The sequence below is a fragment of the Mesoplodon bidens genome, assembly GCF_964165515.1.
Source record: "Mesoplodon bidens genome assembly, chromosome: 10".
NCBI lineage: Eukaryota > Metazoa > Chordata > Mammalia > Artiodactyla > Ziphiidae > Mesoplodon > Mesoplodon bidens.
Window position 1 is genome coordinate 31,652,126 of NC_138172.1, and position 22,134 is coordinate 31,674,259.

Consider the following 22,134-nt stretch of genomic DNA (forward strand, 5'->3'; position numbering starts at 1 on the left):
GAAGTGAACTTAAGAAAACCACTCTTCTTCCACATATAACGAAGCAGGCCCAGAAGGGCAGTCCGAGCAAAGGCCATGGCGTCTTATCTTACTCTGTGCAGTCCGGTGACCTTGGGCAGATACTCCACAGAGTATGTCTTGTTCTTATCGATGTCAGGGGTCACTTGTGCCTAGGACGGAAGATGAGCAACAGTTAGAGAAGGTGCCGGGTGTGAGTGAAAGCATGCTATGCCAGCCAAGGTCCTGCAGCAAGGTGCCAGGCCAGGAATCTGCCTTGGCTATTTTCTGCCCCACCACTCCTGCAGGATGCCCCAGGAGGGAAGCAGCCTGAAGTCACAGAAACAAAACCACACAGCACAAAGGAATAATGCGGTCAGGATTCTCCAATGTCTCCTGGCTGTACCTCTCCAGATGAGAGAGACTATGAAGCAATTAATTTAAACCTTTATTGGCCCACTGGTTATTAAGAACTTATGAAATGCCAGGCCCAGTGTCAGGTACCAAAAATAAAACAAATCAGGCACAATTCCTACCCAGTGGGAGAAACAGACAATATGCCGGTAAACTTAGAAGTTCAGATGGTGCTAAGCACTAGGAATAAAATATAGTCTTAAGAAGGTAAGTAGACAGAAGAAACAGTTATGTGCAAAGGCCCTGAGGGAGGAACCAGAGGATGGTCGGCATGGGAAAAGAGTAGAGAATCAGTATTGTTGCTGTATTGTATTTTATCAGTAACAACAGCTAAATCCTTTATAAAATAAAGGATACTTTATTTCATTATATTAAAAATTGTGTCCCTATGTATGAATTTATATGATTTTTCAAGGCACAACCCTTGGGCAAGTTACTTTAACCTCTGTAAGTCTCAGGATCCTTTTGGTAAAAAACAGCTTTTGTGGTGAGCTTTCATGAGGAAAATGGAGGCACAGTCCCTGGGCCTGTTACAAACTCCAAAAGCTCCATGGGATGCTGACAGGGAAGGCAGCATCCTCCAACATACCTCCTCTTTGTTCCCTTCTGGGTCCTCGACAAACACCATCACGTCTCCTTGCCCGGCACTGATGGTGTCCACAGTGAACTTGGCCGGCTGCTTCACCATGTTTCCAGTGAGCTCGATTCCTGTCACAGGTTTACACAAGCATATTACAAGCTGGGCCAGGCCCCAACACAGGCTATCACCCATCGTGTCTCCTTCAGGGAACTGAGAGATGGGACCCAGCTCTGCCACTGTCACATGGGAGACGGCGACAAACTGTGATGAGGATAATCAAACAGGTCAAAAACCCTAATTTTGTCCTTGTTCTTTAAGCAACATCCAATTCTGAAATATTCAGAGCACTTAGGTCAAAAGGCTGTACAACTGTGAAAATGACATGGTGACTAGTAGCAGTGGGGCTTGCCTTGAGGGGGAAGACGAATGAAGTGCAGAGAATGGCTCATTTTTTATTAAAGAGCATTTTTTGTTTTTTGTCTTGGCCGTACCATGCAGCTTTCAGGATCTTAGTTCCCTGACCAGGGACTGAACCCGGGCCACCACAGTGAAAGCACCAGAGTCCTAACCACTGGACCACCAGGGAATTCCCTAAAGATGACTTTTTTATTACTTGAAATGTTTTTAAATTGCCTTATTATTTTTAATTAAACTTTTAATTAAGATGATTGAGCAAATTAATTTGAGATAGATTCACATACAGGTGTAAGAGATAATAATGCCCATTACCCAGTTCCCCAAATGGATACATCCTACAAAACTCGAGTACAACATCACGACAAGGGAACTAACCTTGACAAAGTCAAGATACAGAACATTTCTATGCCATAGGGAACCCTCGTGTTGCCCTTTCATAGCTACCCCCTCAGAGTACTACTCTGTAACCTCTCAGAGTACTAATCTGTTCTTCATCTCTATAATTTTATCATTTCTAAAATGGCATATAAATGGAATCACACATTATGTAAACTTTGGGGATTAGCTTTTTTCCACTAAGCATAATTCTCTGCAATTTCATCCAGGTTTTTGCATGTATCAGTAGCTTGTGCTTTTTATCACTGAGTAATATTCCATGATATGAATGCACCACTGTTTAACCATTCACCAAGTGAAGGACATCTGGGTTGTTTCCAGCTGCCTATTACTGATAAAGTTGCTATAAACATTCATGCACAGGGTTGTGTGTGTGGACATAAGTTTTCATCCCTCTGGGTAAATGCCAAGGAGTGCAATTGCTGGCTCATGTAGTAGTTGCATGTTTAGTTCTTTTTAACACTGTCAAACTGTGCTCCAGAGTGGCTGTAGCATTTTACATTCCCATCAGCAACGTATAAGTGTCTTGTCTTTCATCCTCTTAACCGTAAAAAGTTTCAAATTGTTTTAAAAAAAATTTTTTTTAATAAAATCCAGCCCTCAGGCCCTTTGGCTATGCAACATTTTGAGTTCTGTTTGAGATGGTGCCCAGGTAGCCTGTAGGACGGAAGCTAAGGAAGCTTATCTTGCAAGAGAGTGGGGTGATCCAGGAGTGCACCCTTCATTGACAGAAAACCCTCACACACAGTCCAGTGCTCATGTACCATGCCAAGACCTCAGCAGATCATACTTTTACAAATGTTTTAAGCTTTTTAACTTTGATTGGTCCAACTGATCTTTTTTTCCCCCTTTATGGATCATGCTTTTAGTGTCAAGTCTAGGAATTCTTTGCCCAGTCCTAGATCCCAAAGATTCTCTTCTATATTTTTTTTCTGAAAGTTTTATAGTTATATGTTTTACATTTAAGTCTGTGATCCACTTTGAGTTAATTTTTATACAAAGTGTGAGACTTAGGCCAAGGTTCATTTTCTCTGCCTCTGGGTGTCCAACTGCTATCGAATCCAGTGCGGAAGAGGCTCTCTTCCCTCCACTGAGTTCCCCCCTGTGCCTTTGTAAAGAATCAATTGTGCTTATTTGTGTAGGTCTCTTTCTGGGTTCTCGATTCTGTTCCATTGATCTATGCATCTATCCCTCCACCAATATCACATAATCTTGATTTCTGTAGCTTTGTAATAAGTCTTGAGAGCAGGTAGACTGATTCCTCCCACTTTTTTATTTTCTCCTAATTGCTTTCCCTACTATAGTTCTTTTGTCTTGCCATATGTTTTAGAATAATAGTCTTTTCTATATTTGTAAAAAAAATCTTGTTGGGATTTTAATATCAATTGTGTTAAACTTATATGACAATTTGGGGAGAAATGACATCTTTACTTTTTCAACCCATGAAAACAGTGTATTTCTCCATTTACTTAGATCTTCTTTGACTTCTTCATCAGTGTTTTTGTGGTTTTCAGCATATAACTCCTATCATGTTTTATTACATTTCCACCTATTTCTCAGGTTTTTTTTTGAGCAACTGTAAATGGCGAGGTATTTTTAATTTCAGTATCCTCGTGTTCATTCTGGTAGACAGAAATACAATGGATTTTTACATGCCGATCTTAACATCCTGTGACCCTGCTGAACTCACTTGTTCAAGATTTTTTTTGGGGGGGAGTAGATTTTTTATGGTTTTCTACATAGACAATCATGTCATCTACAAATAGGGACATTTTATTTATTGCTCTCCAATATGTATGTCTTTTATTTCCTTTTCTTGCCTGACTAGACTGGCTAAAATCTGCATCATTGTGGTGAAAATGGACATCCTTGCCTTGTTCCCAATCTTAGGGAACACGTTCAGTCTTTCACCATTATAACGTTAGCTGTAGGTTTTTTGGGGTGGCTACTCAAATTTCAAACTGAGGAAGTTCTTCTCTATTCCTCTTTTTTCTGAGTTCTTATCATGGATGGCCACTGAATGTTGTCAAATGTTTTTTGTGTCAATTGATATGATCACGTGATTTTTCTTCTTTAGCCTGTTAGTATATGTTGACTGATTCTCTAATAATGAGCCAGCCTTGCATCCCTGGAATAAACTCTACTTGGTCATGATGTATATAATTCTTTCTAAATATTGCTGAACTTTATTTGCTCACATTTTATTGAGGACTTTTACGTCTATACTCATGAGTGATACTGGTCTGTAGTTTCTTTTTTGGCACTGCCATTGTCTGATTTTGTTATTAGTGCAAAACTAGCTTGATAAAATGAATTGGGAAGTCATTTCCTTCTCATATTTTCTGGAAGAGATTGTGTAGATTTGGTGTTAATGCTTCTTTACATGTATGGTAGAATTCTCCAGTGAAATCATTTGGGCTGAGATTTCTTTCCCAAGATCTTTCAAATTACCAATTTGGTTTATTTAATGGATATATGACCATGCAGGTTATCTATCTCATCTTGGCTGAGTTTTGGTAGTTTGTGGTTTTTGAGGAAAGTCTATTATAGTTATCCATATTTTTGCTTATCACGTTCTCTCTTCCTGTTATTCCAAAATTCCTTCTTTCATTGTTTCCTTTCTGTCCAGAGAATTTCCTTTACCAATCCTTTTAGGGGATGTGCCCATAACAAATGATTTTAGTTTTCCTTTATCTGAGAATGTCTTATTTCCACTTCATTCCTGAAGGATATTATCTCTGGATATAGGATTCTGGGTTGACAATTCTTTTCCTTCAGCACGTGAAAAATGTTGTGTCACTTCCTTCTGGCCTCTGTGATTTTTGATGAGAAATCTGTCATTCTGTTTTTCCACCATATGTAAGATGTCATTTCTCTCCTGCTGCTTTCAAGCTTGTATTGTCTAGTTTCTTGAAGTCTGTCTAAGATGTGGCTGTGTGTGTGTGTGTGTGTGTGTGTCCTGCTTGGGTTTAGCTCAGCTTCTTGAATCTGTAGGTTTATGTTTTTTGGCAAATTTGGGAAGTTTTCAGCCATTGATCGGTTGAAGACATTGGGTCGTTTGTTACTATACCTGGATTTACATCAGGTTTCCAATAAATAACCTAGTTTAAGAAAAACTGTTGATAGATTGTTATATAACAAGATAATGTTCATACCCTGTTAGGTAAGAAATGCAAACTGAAGAAAATATAGAGTCTGAACTCATTTCAGCATAGAAAAATGGCTGTAAAGAAATACCTCCAATTTTTTAAAATCTATTTAATTTATTTATTTTTGGTTGTGGTGCACAGGCTTCTCATTCCACTGGCTTCTCTTGTTGCAGAGCATGGGCTCTAGGTGCACGGGCTTTAGTGGTTGTGGCTTGCAGACTCTAGAGCACAGGCTCAGTAGTTGTGGCACACGGGCTTAGTTGCTCTGCGGCATGTGGGATCTTCCTGGACCAGAGCTCGAACTCACGTCCCCTGCACTGGCAGGTGGATTCTTAACCACTGCACCCCCAGGAAGTCCCTAAAGACTTATTTATTATTTATTTAATTTATTTTTGGCTGCATCAGGTCTTAGTTGAGGCACATGGGATCTTTGTTGTGGCGCACAGGCTTCTCTCGAGTTGTGGCACGTGGTCTTAGTTGCCCTGCGGCATGTAGGATCCTAGTTCCCTGACCAGGGATCGAACCCGCGTCCCCTGCATTGGAAGGAAGGTTCTTTACCACTGGACCACCAGAGCAGTCCCTCTACATTTTTCTTTTGCTTAAAATTTACATAATGATTGGGTCATTTAACAAAAAGATTTAAATATTTATAAATACCCGCTCCATCTGACTCTGACAGCCTGAGGAACGACCTACTCTGCACACTGTCCAAAGCCGGGGACTGGGCTTGTCTACCCTGGTTAACCATGGTTGGTTAGAGGCTGAACCACGTTCCACACTCTGTAAACTCGCTTGGAGCTAATGCTTACCATGCAGAGAAACAACTGTTCCCTAGGATTACTCAGAACAAAGCGTGCTGAGGGCTCACTATGCAGTGACTGCTCCATACAGAACACAGGTTTCACTAAAGGTTTCTGTTTAGCTCATGGATGCACGCTTTCAATATACCGAACTCCACAAAGGAGCCCACCACAAAGACCTGTTTGTGGCTGTAGATTTACCTCACCTTGGCCCTCTCTCCTTTCAGTTAATGGGTCTCAGTGAATGGATCTGCAAATGCTAACCAGCTGGTAACTGCAACCTGATCAACATCCAAAATAAAATAAAACAGCGACTTCCCTGGTGGTCCAGTGGTTAAGAATCTGCCTGCCAATGCAGGGGAGCAGGTTCAACCCCTGGTCTGGGAAGATCCCATGTGCCACGGAACAACTAAGCCCGTGGCCACAACTACTGAGCCTGCGAGCCACAACTACGGAAGCCCACGCGCCTAGAGCCCATGTTCTGCAACAAGAGAAGCCACCACAATGCAAAGCCTGCGCACCGCAACAGAGTAGCCCCCACTCGCCACAACTAGAGAAAGCCCGCACGCAGCAACGAAGACCCAAGTGCAGCCAAAAATAGATAACTAAATTAATTAATTAATTAAAAGAGTACATATTGTATATATATAAATAAATAAATAAATAAATAAATAAAATAAAACAAACCTACCAACCGTTTTAGAAACTAGAAGATGAAATGTTCTCTATGCCTTGGTTCTGTTGGCAGAAATAAAACAATGTGGCCACATAGGAGAGAACAATTGTCCCTCCCCTTGTCTCATCATAAACAACGTAATATCTAAGGTGCTGCCCATGTGGCCTCACATGTGGCCCTGCTGCCTAAAATGACCATTTTGTCTTCCTACTTAAAAAGAAAAAAAAATTAAACACAGAATTACCATATGATCCAGCAACGCACTTCTAGGTATATCCCCCCAAAACCGCAAGTAGGGACTCAGATACTTATATACCCATGTTCACAGCAGTATTATGCACAATAGCTAAAAGGTAGAAACAACCCAAATGTCCACTGACAGAAAAATGGATAAATAAAATGTGGAATATGGATACAATGGAGTATTACTTAGCTTTAAAAAGGAATAAAATTTTGATACATGCAACAACGTGGATGAACCTTGAAAACACCACGCTACATGAAGTAAGCCTAACACAAAAAGACAAATACTGTATGAGTCCACTTATGGACGTACCTAGAGTTGGCAAATTCATAGAAACAGAAAGTAGAACGGTGCTTGCCAGGGCCTGGGCAGAGGTGGGGATGGAGAGTTACTGTTTAATGGATACAGAGTTTCAGTTTGGGAAGATGCAAAAATTCTGGTGTCATTAAGTACATTCATACATCCACTGTGTTGTGAAACCATCACCAGAAGCTCACTCTCTCTCCACCTCAGTGTAAGGACACAGCCAGAAGGCAGTTTGCAGCTGTCTGCAAGCCAGGAAGGGAGCCCTCACCAAGAAGTGAATGGTACATCTAAAAATAGTTAAATTAGTGAATGTTGTGTTATATGTCTTTTACCACAACAAAAAAATGCAAAGAATACACACATATGCATACATATGTGTGTGTATATGTTTCCTACCTAAGTGCATAAAACTTACAAAGAGGCAGATGAAGGAAATGGCAATGACTAGCCACATTCCTAGACTGCAGCAAGAGGTCATTTTCTAGAAAACAGCACCGTGAAAGGAAACCGTTTCACATTCACAATGGGAAAACATGACAGCCAGTGATAAGGTTATTGCAAACAAGCACTTTATGCCTTGATTAGATTCAATCCATTTGACCAATTTTGTTGACAAGAGATTTGGCTGTTTGCAGCTTTTTTGCCTTTAAGGAAGAATAACATTTCACATCAGATTCCTTATTCCAGTCACCGTCTTTGGTTATAGCTTAGAGAAGCACTTTTTTTTTTTTTTTTTTTTTTTGCGGTACGCGGGCCTCTCACTGTTGTGGCCTCTCCCGTTGCGGAGCACAGGCTCCGGACGCGCAGGCTCAGCGGCCATGGCTCACGGGCCCAGCCGCTCCGCGGCACACGGGATCTTCCCAGACCGGGGCACGAACCTGTGTCCCCTGCATCGGCAGGCGGACTCTCAACCACTGCGCCACCAGGGAAGCCCAGAGAAGCACTTTTAAAACAAGTGTGGACATGCCAACCTTCAACTGACTGCACTGTGGGGAGGGCTTCAAACAAAGTCCCCAGTCTCCATATAACACAAATGATTACACAGACCCCACCTCCTTGCCAAAAGAACTTCAAATGGCAAGTGGGTCTCTTCCAGAGCTATCTGTCCTCTGGTCTAAATCATGCTAAAAACACAGATGAGAAGGCCGTGGATACTGAGGTTGAGAATAGCACAGGGTCAGCACCACTGCCCTGGTGGTGCATCATCTCAAGACTAAGCTGATGCTGGGACTTCCTTGGCGGTGCAGTGGTTAAGACTCCGCGCTTCCACTGCAGGGGGCATGGGTTCTATCCCTGGTTGGGGAACTAAGATCCCGCATGCCTCATGGCACGCCAAAAAAAAAAAAAAAAAAAGAGTAAGCTGATGCCAAGTAGGGCAATGCTATCTTCAAAGGGAATGAGTAGATAGACAAGAGCTCTGGATGTTTACAAAGTCAATGTCATTTTAAAAATAACAAGAAAGCAGAAATTATCCTAGATTAAGAGTCTAAGGTAAAATAACAAGCAAATGTAGAAAGTGAATCTTAATGAGATCTTGGTTTGTAAAACGAGAAAAACTGTAAAAGACAATCACAGGACAAGAGAGAAATCCGAATATAAACTGGATATTAGTTGTTATGAAATTACTGTTCATCTTCTTATGTGTGATAATGAATACTGTGGTTACAAAAGAGGATGTCCTATTCTTACGAGAGACTTGGCGGACGCACTGAGGAGTGAATTGTTACCATGCCAGCAAATTATTTTCAAATAATTCAACAATCACACACATGCACACACACATACACACATGGGGCGAGAGACCACATTAGAATGTTAAGAACTGTAGATTCTAGGAGAGGACATACAAAATACTTTGTGTGTGTAAATGTTATCCTAACTGTTAATTATGAAAATGAAGAAATAGAATGCACTCGTCCCCCTTGCCACAGAAAAGGGAACAAATTGTATCTTGCTGTACTAATCTTTACCAGAATCCACACTGGGCTGAAATGCAACTGTTCTCTTTTAAAAAGCTGATGTGCTTTAAGTCAGGTGCCAACCAGAAAACCAAATTCCTCAAAATGCCTTTGACCCACTCTAACGTTCTGAGCAGAACACTCCTTGGCAGCTGGCTGGGAGATCATAAACAGGATGTCTTAGCAAGGAAGTATCTGCCAGGGGTTAACAATAGCTCCCACTGCATCTGGAAACCTGCAGCAGCTTTAGCATAACCGAAGGAGAAATGAATCAGCAGCCAGAAGACCCAGGCTCTTGCCCCACCCCACCGTGGTAATCTAGGGGACCTCCCCCACCCCAACCTCCCCTTTCCTCTGTGGATTGGGCCTCTGGTTCCTCATCTGAAAAATGGGAACAATAGTCCTTTCTTCATCCCAGGGTTACTGCACCCAACAAACTCATCAGTCTCCATCACATTAAGGCAGCAGCGTTTCTGAAAGCCTAAATTCACAAGGCAGAAAAAGATGGTCATAAACAAATGGACCTTTAGGTAGAAAACATCTGACAAAGGAGGCCTGGGGTGTCTTTAAGTATGAAGCCTATACATTCTTGATTCTCAATAATCAAGACTAGAGGACAAGCCTCAAATTCAATATGACCAGTGCTTACCTCTGCCATAGGCCCTGGCTTTCTTGGGGTTGAGTTTTGGTTTAAGAGGAGCCCCTGGCTTGAGCTTGGCTTTGGGGAACTGGGACAGGTAAGTCATCACCGAGTGCTCATCCACATCCGGGTGAATAATTTCTTCAGGAGTGATGACCTAGAATAACGACATGGTAGATGAACACCCAGAACATATCACTTTGCAACTACGGAAGTTTTTGTAAAAATCTCTTAAAGCAAACACTACTCTCAATAAAGTGAAACTACATCAAACTGGCATGCCAAAATCAGTTGTTTTTTTTAACCTTTTAGAAGTGTCACCATCCCCTTTGGAAGCTGAGGACCCTCTCCAGACAATTCTATACGTAATTTCCAGAGGTTCATACCTCCCCACCCTGAAAGAAAAAAAAGGCCACTCACTCCTCTTTCCAGAAAAGATAAGCTATATCAAGTAAGGAAGAAGAAATAAGAACACGTGGGATTAAAGCATATTACCAAAAAGTGCATAGATAAACTGGCCTTTTTCTTTGCTCTTTTATCCATTGTCTGCATTTCTATTGACTCAGCTACTAATAAAAAAATAAAAATAAAACCAAAAAGAGACAACACAATGACATTAGGTATGTGCTCTTGTAATACACTGAATGTTTCTGTCCTCCCCAAATTCATTTGTTAAAACCCTAATCCCTGGTGTGATGGTATTAAGAAGTAGGGCCAAAAAAAAAAAAGTAGGGCCTTTGGGGGTAAGTAGGTCTAGATGAGATGAGATCATGAGGGTGGAGCTCCCACGATGGGATTAGTGTCCTTATAAGAAGAGGAAGAAAGACCAGAGCTCACTCTCTCTCCACCTCAGTGTAAGGACACAGCCAGAAGGCAGTTTGCAGCTGTCTGCAAGCCAGGAAGAGAGCCCTCAACAAGAAGTGAATTTCCTGGCACCTTGATCTTGGAATTCCCAAGCTCTAGAACTGAGAAATAAATGTCTGTTGTTTAAGCCACCCAGTCAATGGTATTGTTATAGCAGCCTGAGTTAAGACAGGTCTCAATACATTAAAAGCCATTTAAAAAATAGGAAAGGGGAAATTTTCTACTGACATTCAGCTTAGGAGCAAGATTTGACCTGTGCTGGACAGGTGGCCTCCCTGAAGGTGTCACAGTCCCAGGTCCACCCTGGGACTGTTTAGGACCCAGCCCTAAACAGTACAAAAACTTCTCCTGCCACCAAGAGGTAAGCCACACCTCCTCAGATGAACAGAAGGCTCTGTCTCATGAACAGGTCAACCAAATGCAGATAAACAACACATGTACCCAGCTTCCCCCACTCCATGGTAAAAAAGAGAAGAGGAAACATTCTGACAATTAGCCTGCAGCAACGAAACAGCTATTTGGGTTTGTACAGTTGCCTCCAATACGTTTTGTAAAATGTAGGATGTACGTTGATTTGGCATTTCTCCTAGGCAGCTCCTTCAACAACTTTACACACTACCAACATCACATGAACGCCAAAAGGAGATGGGTTTTGATTTAAGGGGAGATGAAAAACATATCATACCACTTCCTGAGGGTGGAAGAGCCAAGGAGTGGGCCTTGGAGAAGAGACATGATGCCAAACCAAACCAAAGGAATATAGGCAAGATTTTCTACCTCCCAAGGGATCCTGTTACAAATACACTGAACTCAGCTCTGAAAACCAACTCAAGACCTTAATGGAGCCTGTAATGAGGTCATCCATCCCCTGGCACTGGCTACCCACAACTTTCCTTGACCGAGTCCTTGAACATGGGAATCATGGTGTCAGGGGTTGCTTTTTAAACTCCTTGGAAGGGCGTAGAAGATTGGACCTCAACTAAGCAACGTGGCTACTGTAGGTGGTATCTGAGACATATTCAATTTCCAAGTTCTGTTGTTATATTCCTTTGTTAGGATTATGAGCAATATGAATTGTTAAACACTTTCCATTAATGGCGAGTTACCTTGGTTTAAATTTCTTTAAAAGTTCTAAGTGACTTTCTTGAAGATACTGGATTTAAAAAAATGTTTAATAGGTTAAAAATGGTCAAATATTGGCAATTTCTTATGGTTAAGGTCCACATTTGCAGTCTGGCATCCAGACATGGCCTTTGTGATCTTTAGAACAGAAATACTAGAAAATTCAGGCCTTCCCTGGTGGCACAGTGGTTAAGACTCTGCACTCCCAATGCAGGGGGCCAGGTTCAATCCCTGGTCAGGGAACTAGATCCCACATGCATGCTGCAACTCAGAGTTTACATGCCACAACTGAGAAGCCAGTGAGCCACAACTAAGGAGCCCGCCTGCTGCAACTAAGATCAGGCACAACCAAATAAATAAATAAATGAATAAAATAAATATTAAAAAAAATACTAGAAAATCTGTCCCATGTGACAGTGAAGATCTTTAGGGGATCTACAAGCACCTAAGTCAATGAGAACCTATTAATATGGGTAAACTGAGGAAGATGGGAGACGGCCACAGACAATGCTCATTGAAAGCTGACCAATGAGGAGGTCAGACTGCCTGCCAGACCCAAAGGCATCCACAGAGCATCAGGGGAAACAGCTTCGTGGGACACACATGCTTCTACACATACCTGTGGGACACCCAGCCAGTCGTCTGCCTGCTGCATGGCTTCTCGTGCATTATCCACAGGCTTTCGTGGATCCCAGGATTCCCAGTCTGGGCACAGACCTGTTAACATCACACAAAAGATGCTGTTAGTATTAACTGACTTAAGAGGTTAAAGGAAACCAGGTGCCTAAACTAAACTCACTCAGTCTCTTGAGAGAACAGTTTCTTCCAAAAATCTTAGTGAACTGTATGCTTTATGGGCCGAAAGTATCACAGATATGAGTATGCCAAAGTAGAAACTATTCTGCCTGAGCTGAGACTTCTTCTTCAGGCTGTTATCTTCTTGCATTCAGATAGGAATTTATCCATTCTTTAAGGGTGTGGTGTAAATAAATGAACAAACAAAGCCTGTAAAACCATTTGGGCCTGGTACCTTTTTGCAGGAGAGATTTTTTGGACACATCACACTCACACTTCTGTGCTCTGGTCACCAAATGTGTGGGGTTGACATCAGCTGTGTGTCCTATGACTTAACTTAATTCTGACACTATCTACCTGGAAACAGCATCAGAACCCACAGGCTAAGGGCTCAGTCCCACAAGACTCCCCCAACCCCAACTTCAGAGCCCAATCACAAGTCCAGGTTTGTCACCTGGGCTTCTGACCAACCAGTTACTAATCAGAGGTTCCTACAACCCCCTCCTCAGGTTGGATTGTTTCCTAGAGTGGCTCACAGATCTCAGGAAAACAGTTTACTTACTGGGTCACTGGTTTATTATAAAAGGATTTTACTAAACGGAATAGATGCATAGGGCAAGGTGGGAGAAGGGGCAAGGAGCTTCCACGTCCTTTCGGGTACACCATCACCCCAGGACCACCACTTGTTTACCAACCGGAAGCTCCCCAAACCCCGTAGCTCAGGGATTTTTACGGAGGCTTCATTACACAGGCTGGGCTGATTAAATCACCTGCCATTAGTGGTTAACTCAATCTCTATCCCCTTTCCCCTTCCTGGAGGTCAGGGGACAGGGGAGAAAGTTCCAACCCTCTAATCACTGATTGGTTCCCCCAACATCCAGCCCCCATCCTTTGGGGCATTCCAAAAGTCACCTCATTAACAAACTCAGGCATGGCTGAACAACACGACTACCACAGCTATTTTCGCTTAGTAAATTCCAAGGGTTTTAGGAGCTCTGTGCCAGGAAAGGGGACAAAGACCAAACATATATTTCGTATTATAAGTTACAATATCCCAATCCCAATCCTGGATATATCTAAGAGACTGACCTAGCATCCTGTGTACTTACAACATTCACTTGCTCAAAGGCCTAAACCTAGAATTATCTCAAAAACCTTTGTAACCACAAGAAGTATAGGACTGGAGTAAAAATCCCCAGGTTTAAACTGGAAAGAGGTACCCTAAAATGTGTCTTTGCATGGAAGCAAGAAAGAGGGCACTGGGAAATGAACTAATGCTGAGCTTTGAGTTACTTCTGGATGAGCTTACAGGCTCTCAAGGAAGACTGGGGCCTAGAGCCAGCCCTCCTTCCCTATCCAGTTGACACCAGCTAGTTGAGTGTGTTGAGAACCCCTAGCTTACTTAATACCAATGTGCTCAGCATATACAGAGCAATCAGTAAATGGAAAATATGATTATTAGGGCAGATTTTTTATTAAACACAATTTTGGAGGTGCACATAAACACAGGCTCTGGTTTTTCTATTGAGAGTGTATCAGCAAACTCTACCCATCAATCTAAACCCTCCAGTGAGGATAATTACTACCTTGGTGTACATTCAACCACTCAGAAACAGGAGCTCATCAAGGGTGGAAAAGGCTCCAACTGGATCCTGACCAAGCACTATTTCACAGCAATGCAGCAAGAAAGGGTCGGAGAAAGCCATATATAGTCAACCCAGTGGCTGACAAAGACGGGTACTTTCCACTCAATAAAAGTGTTTAGATTTTCATGCCAAACCACCTAATAGGGCACATGTTGAAGCCAATGGGAAACTAGGCACCAACTGTGGAAAGAGGGAGAAGAAGCAGGACTTGGGGTCTGGAAGCCGAACTCAAGTTCTGCTCCGAGCATGAAGGCCTTCATTCAGAATTTGGGTAAATAATTCAATGCTCAAACAAGTCTATGGATGGACCTATAAGACCTGCCATCAGAAAGGCAAACGGAGCCATTTTTCATTCCTTTAGTTATCTTACAATGGGCTAAAAACCAGGAGAAATACACCAATCACAGCAAACCTAGCTTTCCCACCCAAAACCAAGAGGTTTAGGGGTCCACATACCCCACCCCTCCGGAAGGGATGGCTCAGGCAGCCATTGGCACTTACCTGGAGCACAGCTGTCTACCAGGGCTCCCAGGGCTTTGCCATCTTGCCAGTTCTGGTTAAAGTTGGTGATGGGCAAGTGGGGGATCTTGTTCTGAATCCACCCCAGCAGCCTCTGCTTTGGCGTCTGCTTCTTGGCATCGTCATCCCCTTCATCCTCCCACACAGGCATGGAGATGGAGTAGTGGAGGATCAGCGTCCACACCAGGCCCAAGATGAGCTTCAGGTTCCCATCCACGATGGCTTTGCTGTCTGAGCAGAGAGACACAGGCCTGGTCAAGCCTCTGGGTTGCAGAGGTATGATTCACACTCTTTATAAGAAAGTAGAGTCCTCAACTGTTAGAGAACCACACTGAGCTATATGAGAGTGAAGGGATGCAATGCTGGCATTTGCTTCAAAATACTTAAGGATGCGAAGAGATGAAATAAGATTCCAAAACGTTGTTAACCAGTGTCATTGGATTATAAGTCCATGAAAACGCATTATTCCACTGTCTCTATTTTTACATGCATTCGAAATTTTCCATAATAAAAAGAGGTTTTTTTAAATTTCAAGAAATCATTTCAGAAATATAGACAATAACAAGAGGTGGCTGCATTCCAGAGATAACCACCTGTTAACCTGGCGGTATACTGTCTACCAGATTGTGTGCACACCCATGTGTATGTGTTTGCTGCCGGAATTTATATTATACTATAAATTATAGTATATTATACTATAATATAATTTATATTCTACTATATGATCAGCCTTGAAATCTTTCTTTTCACTAATCACTAGGTCCTAGATATCTTTTCCCTATAAAATGTTGTTTCTGTTTACACCCCCATCTACATGTTTAAGAGGTCATTTTCTCTCAGATCTCACAAATACTGGGTGTTATCAATCATTTTCCTCTCACTTCTCTGACAAGTTAGTCATTCATAAAAGAAAACTGTTAGTTAGCTTAACTAACAGTTAAGCTAATCTAATTGGGCAACGTGTTGCCAGGAGGATAAGTGACTGTCCAAGGGCATGGCCCCTTTTCTAGTCATCCCCCAGCTTAACAGGACATGCCCTGCCGCTGGCCAGCCCCTTCTGGAACTCTCACAGCCACTGGTTTCTACTTCCCACTCCCCTTGGCTTCCCTGTGGCTCTCTGTCCTCTTTCCAACCTCCATCTGCACCCATCAAGATTCAAACATTATCTCCAAGATATCTGTCTTTCTGTCTGTCTCTCCATTTCCTACACCCTAAACAACCTTTGTTACAACCCCCCATTCGGCCAGGACCCCAAGGTGAAAATGTCAGAATCATCTTAGACTCCTCCTCCAAAGCCCTGGAGCAGTTCCCACAACAGTTCTCTCCCCACCTCTTGGCAAATCCTTTTCTACACTCTCCCCCCAAATATGTGGCCCCTCCTCCCCTCTCTGCTTCCTCAACAGCCATGAAGCTCCATCATTGTTCACATAACCCGAGAACCATCCTTCTAGTCAGGTACCCCTGTGCTGCCCCATTCACCAATGGTCCCTGCTGCCCAGGGTTAAACTCTTTAGACATGTAGCACCTTGAGAGACCTACACAACCTCCACCTGGCCTGCTTTTCCACCCTTGTCACTGCCACCCACCACACTCCACATTCCAGACTCCCCACTTCTGGAGCACAACTTGCTGTGAACCCCCTGGACTTCTCCACTTCTTCTGTATTCCCTATGATGACAAGGCCCTTCACCCCATCCTCCTGCAGGACAAACCCCAGATCATCATTCAAGGGACAGATCTAACAGATGGTGAACTTCACTCCCATCAGCCTCTGTGTAACCACACCAGGGTCCTCTCATGAGAACAACCATTCATTCCTCAGCCTCCCCCCCACCCCCACTCCTGGGCTGTGAGCTCCTGAAGGGGAGTAACTGGGCCTTCTTCATCTTGCAGCTCCCCACGCCCTGTCCCTCCCTCCCACCCACCCACCGCAAGCCACCTGAACGTTGGTTAAACACACGTCAAACTGCACTTAATGAAACCCAGCTACAACCACATGAAAAATAAACTCACATGCTGTTAAGGAGTAAATGGCATGCCATTCAATACTGAAAGGGTGGGGCTTTTTTTTTAAATCAACCTGTTTATTGTTAGGTCCTCTTATAAGAAAAAAAAACCCTCCTAAAAGCCCACACCCAAACCCACAGAAAACAAAGGTAATTTCACAGTTGCAGGTCAGTCATAACAAAACTTGATCACGTAAAACTGGACAGCGTAACGATTATCATGAACTGGCCAGTCAAACACGCTAAATTCGAGCAATCCTCATTCAAAGTTAAGGTGCCCAGGGATTTTCTACATAATGAACTGTATAACTAACTTTTAAGCAGGACTGTCTGCATAACTCACGGGGCCCAGTGACAAATGAAAATACAGGATTCCTTGTCCAAAAAGTATTAAGAATTTCAAGACGGCAACAGCAGAGCATTAAACCAAGCACAGAGAACCCCCTGAGCACAGGGCTCTGTATAGCTGCCCAGGTCGTGCAACCATGAAGCCAGCACTGCTTCTGAGGTCCTGTGGTCAAAGGAGTAGTGATGTACACAAAACACTGAACCCCTGCACAGAATACAGGTATCCAAGGAATTCATTCTGCTAGACCAGCTGACAGTCCTTGACCGTGCCTGAAATTTTAGGATTAGATGCCCTGTTATGAGTGTGTCTTTAAAGTGCTATTGATTACTGAGTTACTACCTACCGATGGTAAAAAAAATTCCACATCAAACCATTTTCCATGCCGGTTTCCTTTATTCAGCCTAAGGGCAGAAGAGCAGTCTTCAGAAGGGTGAGGGGAGATGGGGGGAGAAGCAAGGCGTGTGAATGCTTACTGCTAATCCGGGTAAGGGGTGGACCTGGCCACGTCTGGTCTTGCACCAGGCAGAATCTGAACAGGCCAGAGTCTCGTCCAGCCACAGGCATCAGTCTGCAAGGCTCAAACTTCCCTGAGTTACGTTTTAAATGCTTTTCGAAGGCAAACTTGCAGATTTCGTCCATAAATCAAAACGTGAAACCAGTTTGCTCTATTTTTACCCAGCTTACACATGTTGGTTTAAAGGAATGAGACATGAGTCTTTTTCAAAAAGATTTGGGGGAAATATGACCCAGTAAAAGTCTGAGCCAAATTTATGAAACATACAATGCCCAGAACTTCTGTTTCCAATGAATTCAAGGTGGGTGTCCAAACGGGAAAGCCCCCATTAAGGTCTCATTGGGATAAATGATACTTTCATTCTGCTATTCTACGAAGCTGTCCTCATTCCAAAAGTGATTTTGACAGGTGAAAGTTCAAATGCTTCACCGAGCTCTTGGAACAATAAAAAGATGGTGACTTGCCCAAGAGGCCTCCCCATCCCCACCCATATGAAGTAGGAGGCTCCCCGAGCCTTGAAAATGAAATGCTACACACCATCACAACGTCCATGTGTAACCATCACAGCGGACTACAGAACTTTCAGCCGTGAGCGTGCTCTGTGATGTTTACATCGAGTGTAAACATGGAGCAGAGACGGAAGGAGGAAAAGGCCAGGTCAGCTTGAAGCCTCTCGGGCAGGATTCCACCTTCCTGAGTTACTGAGGGCCTCTTTCAGGAATAAAATAAGCCAATGCCCACCATGCCTGCCCCACCTCCGAGAATCTGCTTAGATTGTCGGTGGGTTGGAATCTGGCCACAAGCTTCTCCTCCCCAAATTCAACCAATCACAATCCCCATGTAACTGGTCCTGGCTCCGGACAACACCGGCCCTCAAACCACACACACCTTCTGGAACTAATTAAAATTAGCCAAGTTGCATACAAGTGAGGGCAATGGCTCCCGCCCCCGCCAATAGCTAGGAAGTTAATTCAAGCTATTACAAATTCTAGGATGGGGTGTTTTCACATCCTTTCAGCACATGAGTTTCCCAGTCCTGTTAAGCAGCATTCTGGAATGGGTGCAAGTATGGGGGTGGAAACCAGCTGCTTTTCGGCAATTTTCAGCAGCATCTTAGAAACATCTCCTTTGTGGACAAGTTCCCCGCCAGGTAAGAGAGACGGTGATCTTTTACCTCTCTCTACTTTTACCAGGAGGGCTGGACCCGCGCAACCATCGGTGTTCCTACTCCGTTCACGGGGTCAACCTTCTCTCCTGGCTGTTGCCAGGGTGTCAGGGGTTGGGGGCCTGGGAGAAGAGGCCTGGGGGGACACCATCCCTCATTTTTGCTCTCCTGGCTAAGGACAGCAGATCATATTGCAGCTGGCTGCTGGGTCAGAAGCAGCCAACATGTGGCTGTAGGAATCCAGGAGAGGCAGGAGTTTCAGGAAACCTCCTTCCAGTGTGCTTGGGGACAAATCACCAAGGCCATACTCTGCACTATGACTTGGCCGCCTGGGGAACAGGCTGCCACACACCCTGCTCCCTGTCCTCTCTCTGTTACCCTCTGAGAGGCAGTGTGGCAGACTGGTCGCAAGAATGGACTCTGAAACCAGCAGCTCAACTAGGTAGGCCACTTTACAATCTGCTCATCCTCACTGAGCCTCGTTTTTCCTTGTTTCCCAAATGGGAATATTCATAGTCATCACCTTCACAGGGCTGCTGTAAGGAGTAGGTGGGTTAGGAAATTCTAATAGCCAAGCACACTGCCTGGCACACAGCAGGCGCTTAATTACCCTCTTCCCTCCCTTTCTCATTCACCTAATATCTGAGTACCTGCCATGTGCCACTCTTTCCTAGAACCAGAAGCCCAGAAGCTTTATTCCCAGTTTGTACGCAAGCAGGAAACAAAAGGTAAGAAAGTACCTTGTGAATTAATGGGAGGATAAAATGTTCAATATGTCACTTCTCTGAATCAAGCAATTCATTCCAGAGGTTAGGCCTGAGACCCCCAGAGAGGAACAAAGAACTGCCCAGGAGCAAAACTACTGATAGGGCTTCCCTGGTGGCGCAGTGGTTGAGAGTCCGCCTGCCGATGCAGGGGACACGGGTTCGTGCCCCGGTCCGGGAAGACATGCCACGGAGCGACTAGGCCTGTGAGCCATTGCCGCTGGGCCTGTGTGTCCGGAGCCTGTGCTCCACAACGGGAGAGGCAAAAAAAAAACTACTGATAAGTTATCAGGACCCTCCTGAAAGAGAATATGGTACAAAGAGCAGCCCACGTGAGCCAAGGGTCTGGCCCTCCTTGACTTCCAAGCTTCACCTTGCCCCAGGCTCATCCTTGATCCCTGGCCTCAGCCCACTTGGCCCAGAACTCTCTCCCCAGCTGGCTAATGCCTCTTCTACATCCAACTCTGTCAAACTAGAACAGGTCCCCTATTAAGTGCCCCTTCGAGGCTGTGTGCCCTCCTTTCAGTGTAACTACAGCTGTGCTTAAATAATCACCTATCGGGAATTCCCTGGTGGCCAGTGGTTAGGACTCAGCGCTTTCACTGCCGTAGCCTGGGTTCAGTCCCCGGTCCAGGAACTAAGATCCCGCAAGCCGAGTGGCACGTCCAGACAAAAAAATTTAAATAAGCACCTGTCATGTCTGCCTCCTCTGCTCAAGGTGTCAGCTGTGCAAAGGCAGAAACAGACCATTGAGCTTCCCGCTGATCCCGCAGCCTGGACACCTGGCTGTCTGGGGGACAGGCTGGCACAGGCACACGTCCCTGCCTGCTGAGCTCCAGTGCTCTATGAGGGGCAGTGCTGCCTGTGTAGAGTGTATGCAAAAAGTACAGGCACAGCCCTTTCCAGCAGGGTTTAAAGTGCTCCAGACTGTGGCCGCCTCTGCACCCCCAGCAGGCAACACAGCACGTGGCACAGAGGGCAGGCGGGAGAGGTGAGGTCCTTAAGGTGCAGGCTCTGCAGGTATGGGCTCCGCGCCACCACACTGGTTGTAGGACCCGGCCAAGCCATCCAACCCCTGGGCGCCTATAAGTCGAGGATAATGTTGGAACAGGAGCACAGGGCTGCTGGGAAGGCTAAGTACGATAACACACCTCCAGCACTCAGACCCCCACTCAGTCAGTTTTTGTTAAATGCTGGTATTGTTACTATTATTCTTACCACCAGTGACTTCAACATGCTTTTGTCAACATTGAGACAACAAGACAGAGGCAGAAGGTAAAAGGAAAGCTTAGCAGTGACAGGTGGTGACCTGCAAGTTTGCGCTGGGGCTTCCTGTCAGCATCAATTGTTTGCAGCGTCCCGTGCAGAGCTGCCCCAAGGTAACCCCGCACTGCAGCGCTCACATCACCTGGCCCAGCACCACGCGGCAACCCGGTGCTCACTGACATCCCAGGTCGGCTTGGCAGTTTCCCTCCGTCCTGCCTCCTTTCCCAAGCTGAACAAACTATGGTTGAATTGTCAGCCAAGAGGGCATCCTGAACTGAAAGGAGATGGTTTACCACTTTCCTCGGTTTCTCAGTCAAAACCAAGCCCAGGGACTTCCCTGGTGGCGTAGTGGTTAAGAAGCCACCTGCCAATGCAGGGGACACAGGATTGAGCCCTGGTCTGGGAAGATCCCACATGCCGCGGAGCAGCTAAGCCCGTGTACCACAACTACGGAGCCCGCATGCCACAACAACTGAAGCTCACATGCCTAGAGCCCGTGCTCTGCAACAAGAGAAGCCACTGCAATGAGAAGCCCGCGCACTGCAACGAAGAGCAGCCCCTGCTCGCAGCACCTAGAGAAAGCCTGTGCGCAGCAACGAGGACCCAATGCAGCCAGCCAGCCAGCCAGCCAGCCAGCCAGCCAGCCAGCCAGCCATCCATCCATCCATCCATCCATAAATAAATAAATAAATTTATTTTATTTAAACACAAGACCAAGCCCGGGGGCTTCCCTGGTGGCGCAGTGGTTGAGAATCCTCCTACCAATGAGGGGGACACGGGTTCGAGCCCTGGTCCGGGAAGATCCCACATGCGGCGGAGCAACTAAGCCCATGCGCCACAACTACTGAACCTGCGCTCTAGAGCCCACAAGCTACAACTACTGAGCCCACATGCCGCAACTACTGAAGCCCACACGCCTAGAGCCTGTGCTCCACAACGAAGAGAAGCCACCACAGTGAGAAGTCCGTGCACTGCAATGAAGAGTAGCCCCCAGTCGCCGCAACTAGAGAAAGCCCGCATGCAGCAACAAAGACCCAACACAGCCAAAAATAAACAAATAAAATAAATTTATTTTAAAAAAAAAAAACCAAGCCCAGATGCCACTTGTTCCCGAGGTCATGCAGAAGCCCATCTCAGTCGGCTGCCCAGAACGAGAGTCACATTTCTGGGGGTGCAACAGTCCTTGCATCCACACAACAGAGGATGAACTGTGCACTTTGACCACTTGGCAGGATGAAGGGGGCCAGGCTGACTTCTCCACACATACCCCTGCCCCTACCCCTCCGGCTCAAGGCTTCTCTCCAGGGCCTGGAAACAACAATGGGCTAAAGAGGACAAGACAGACTTTTCTAACCAGGTGACTCACACCTCTAATGACTAAAGGATACCATGGCAAAGTCTACTCTCTAGCCACTAAAACCCTCCCTCCCCTTCTCCCAGGCATGTGGCTTCCTGCTAGATGGCTCGGCAGTCTCCCCAGTTCGGTGATGCGGTTGCCTCACCAGTGGACAGCAGAAGGAAATGTGCCACCACGTGGCCTTGGGCAG

The 22,134-nt window shown here is 44.9% G+C and overlaps 1 protein-coding gene across 4 annotated transcripts in view; it reads right to left on the reverse strand.

Annotated features, from left to right (window-relative positions):
• The window catches only part of FLNB (filamin B), a 139,854-nt gene that overhangs the window by 67,334 nt on the left and 50,386 nt on the right, over positions 1 to 22,134 (reverse strand). For all 4 annotated transcript variants that reach the window (XM_081245786.1, XM_081245785.1, XM_081245788.1 and 1 more), the window contains exons 2-6: positions 14,506 to 14,754; positions 12,183 to 12,280; positions 9,587 to 9,734; positions 1,001 to 1,119; positions 93 to 170 (exon numbers count right to left, since the gene is read on the reverse strand). In XM_081245786.1, coding sequence (XP_081101912.1) covers positions 93 to 170; positions 1,001 to 1,119; positions 9,587 to 9,734; positions 12,183 to 12,280; positions 14,506 to 14,754 — 692 coding nt within the window. The remainder of the gene's footprint in view (positions 1 to 92; positions 171 to 1,000; positions 1,120 to 9,586; positions 9,735 to 12,182; positions 12,281 to 14,505; positions 14,755 to 22,134) is intronic.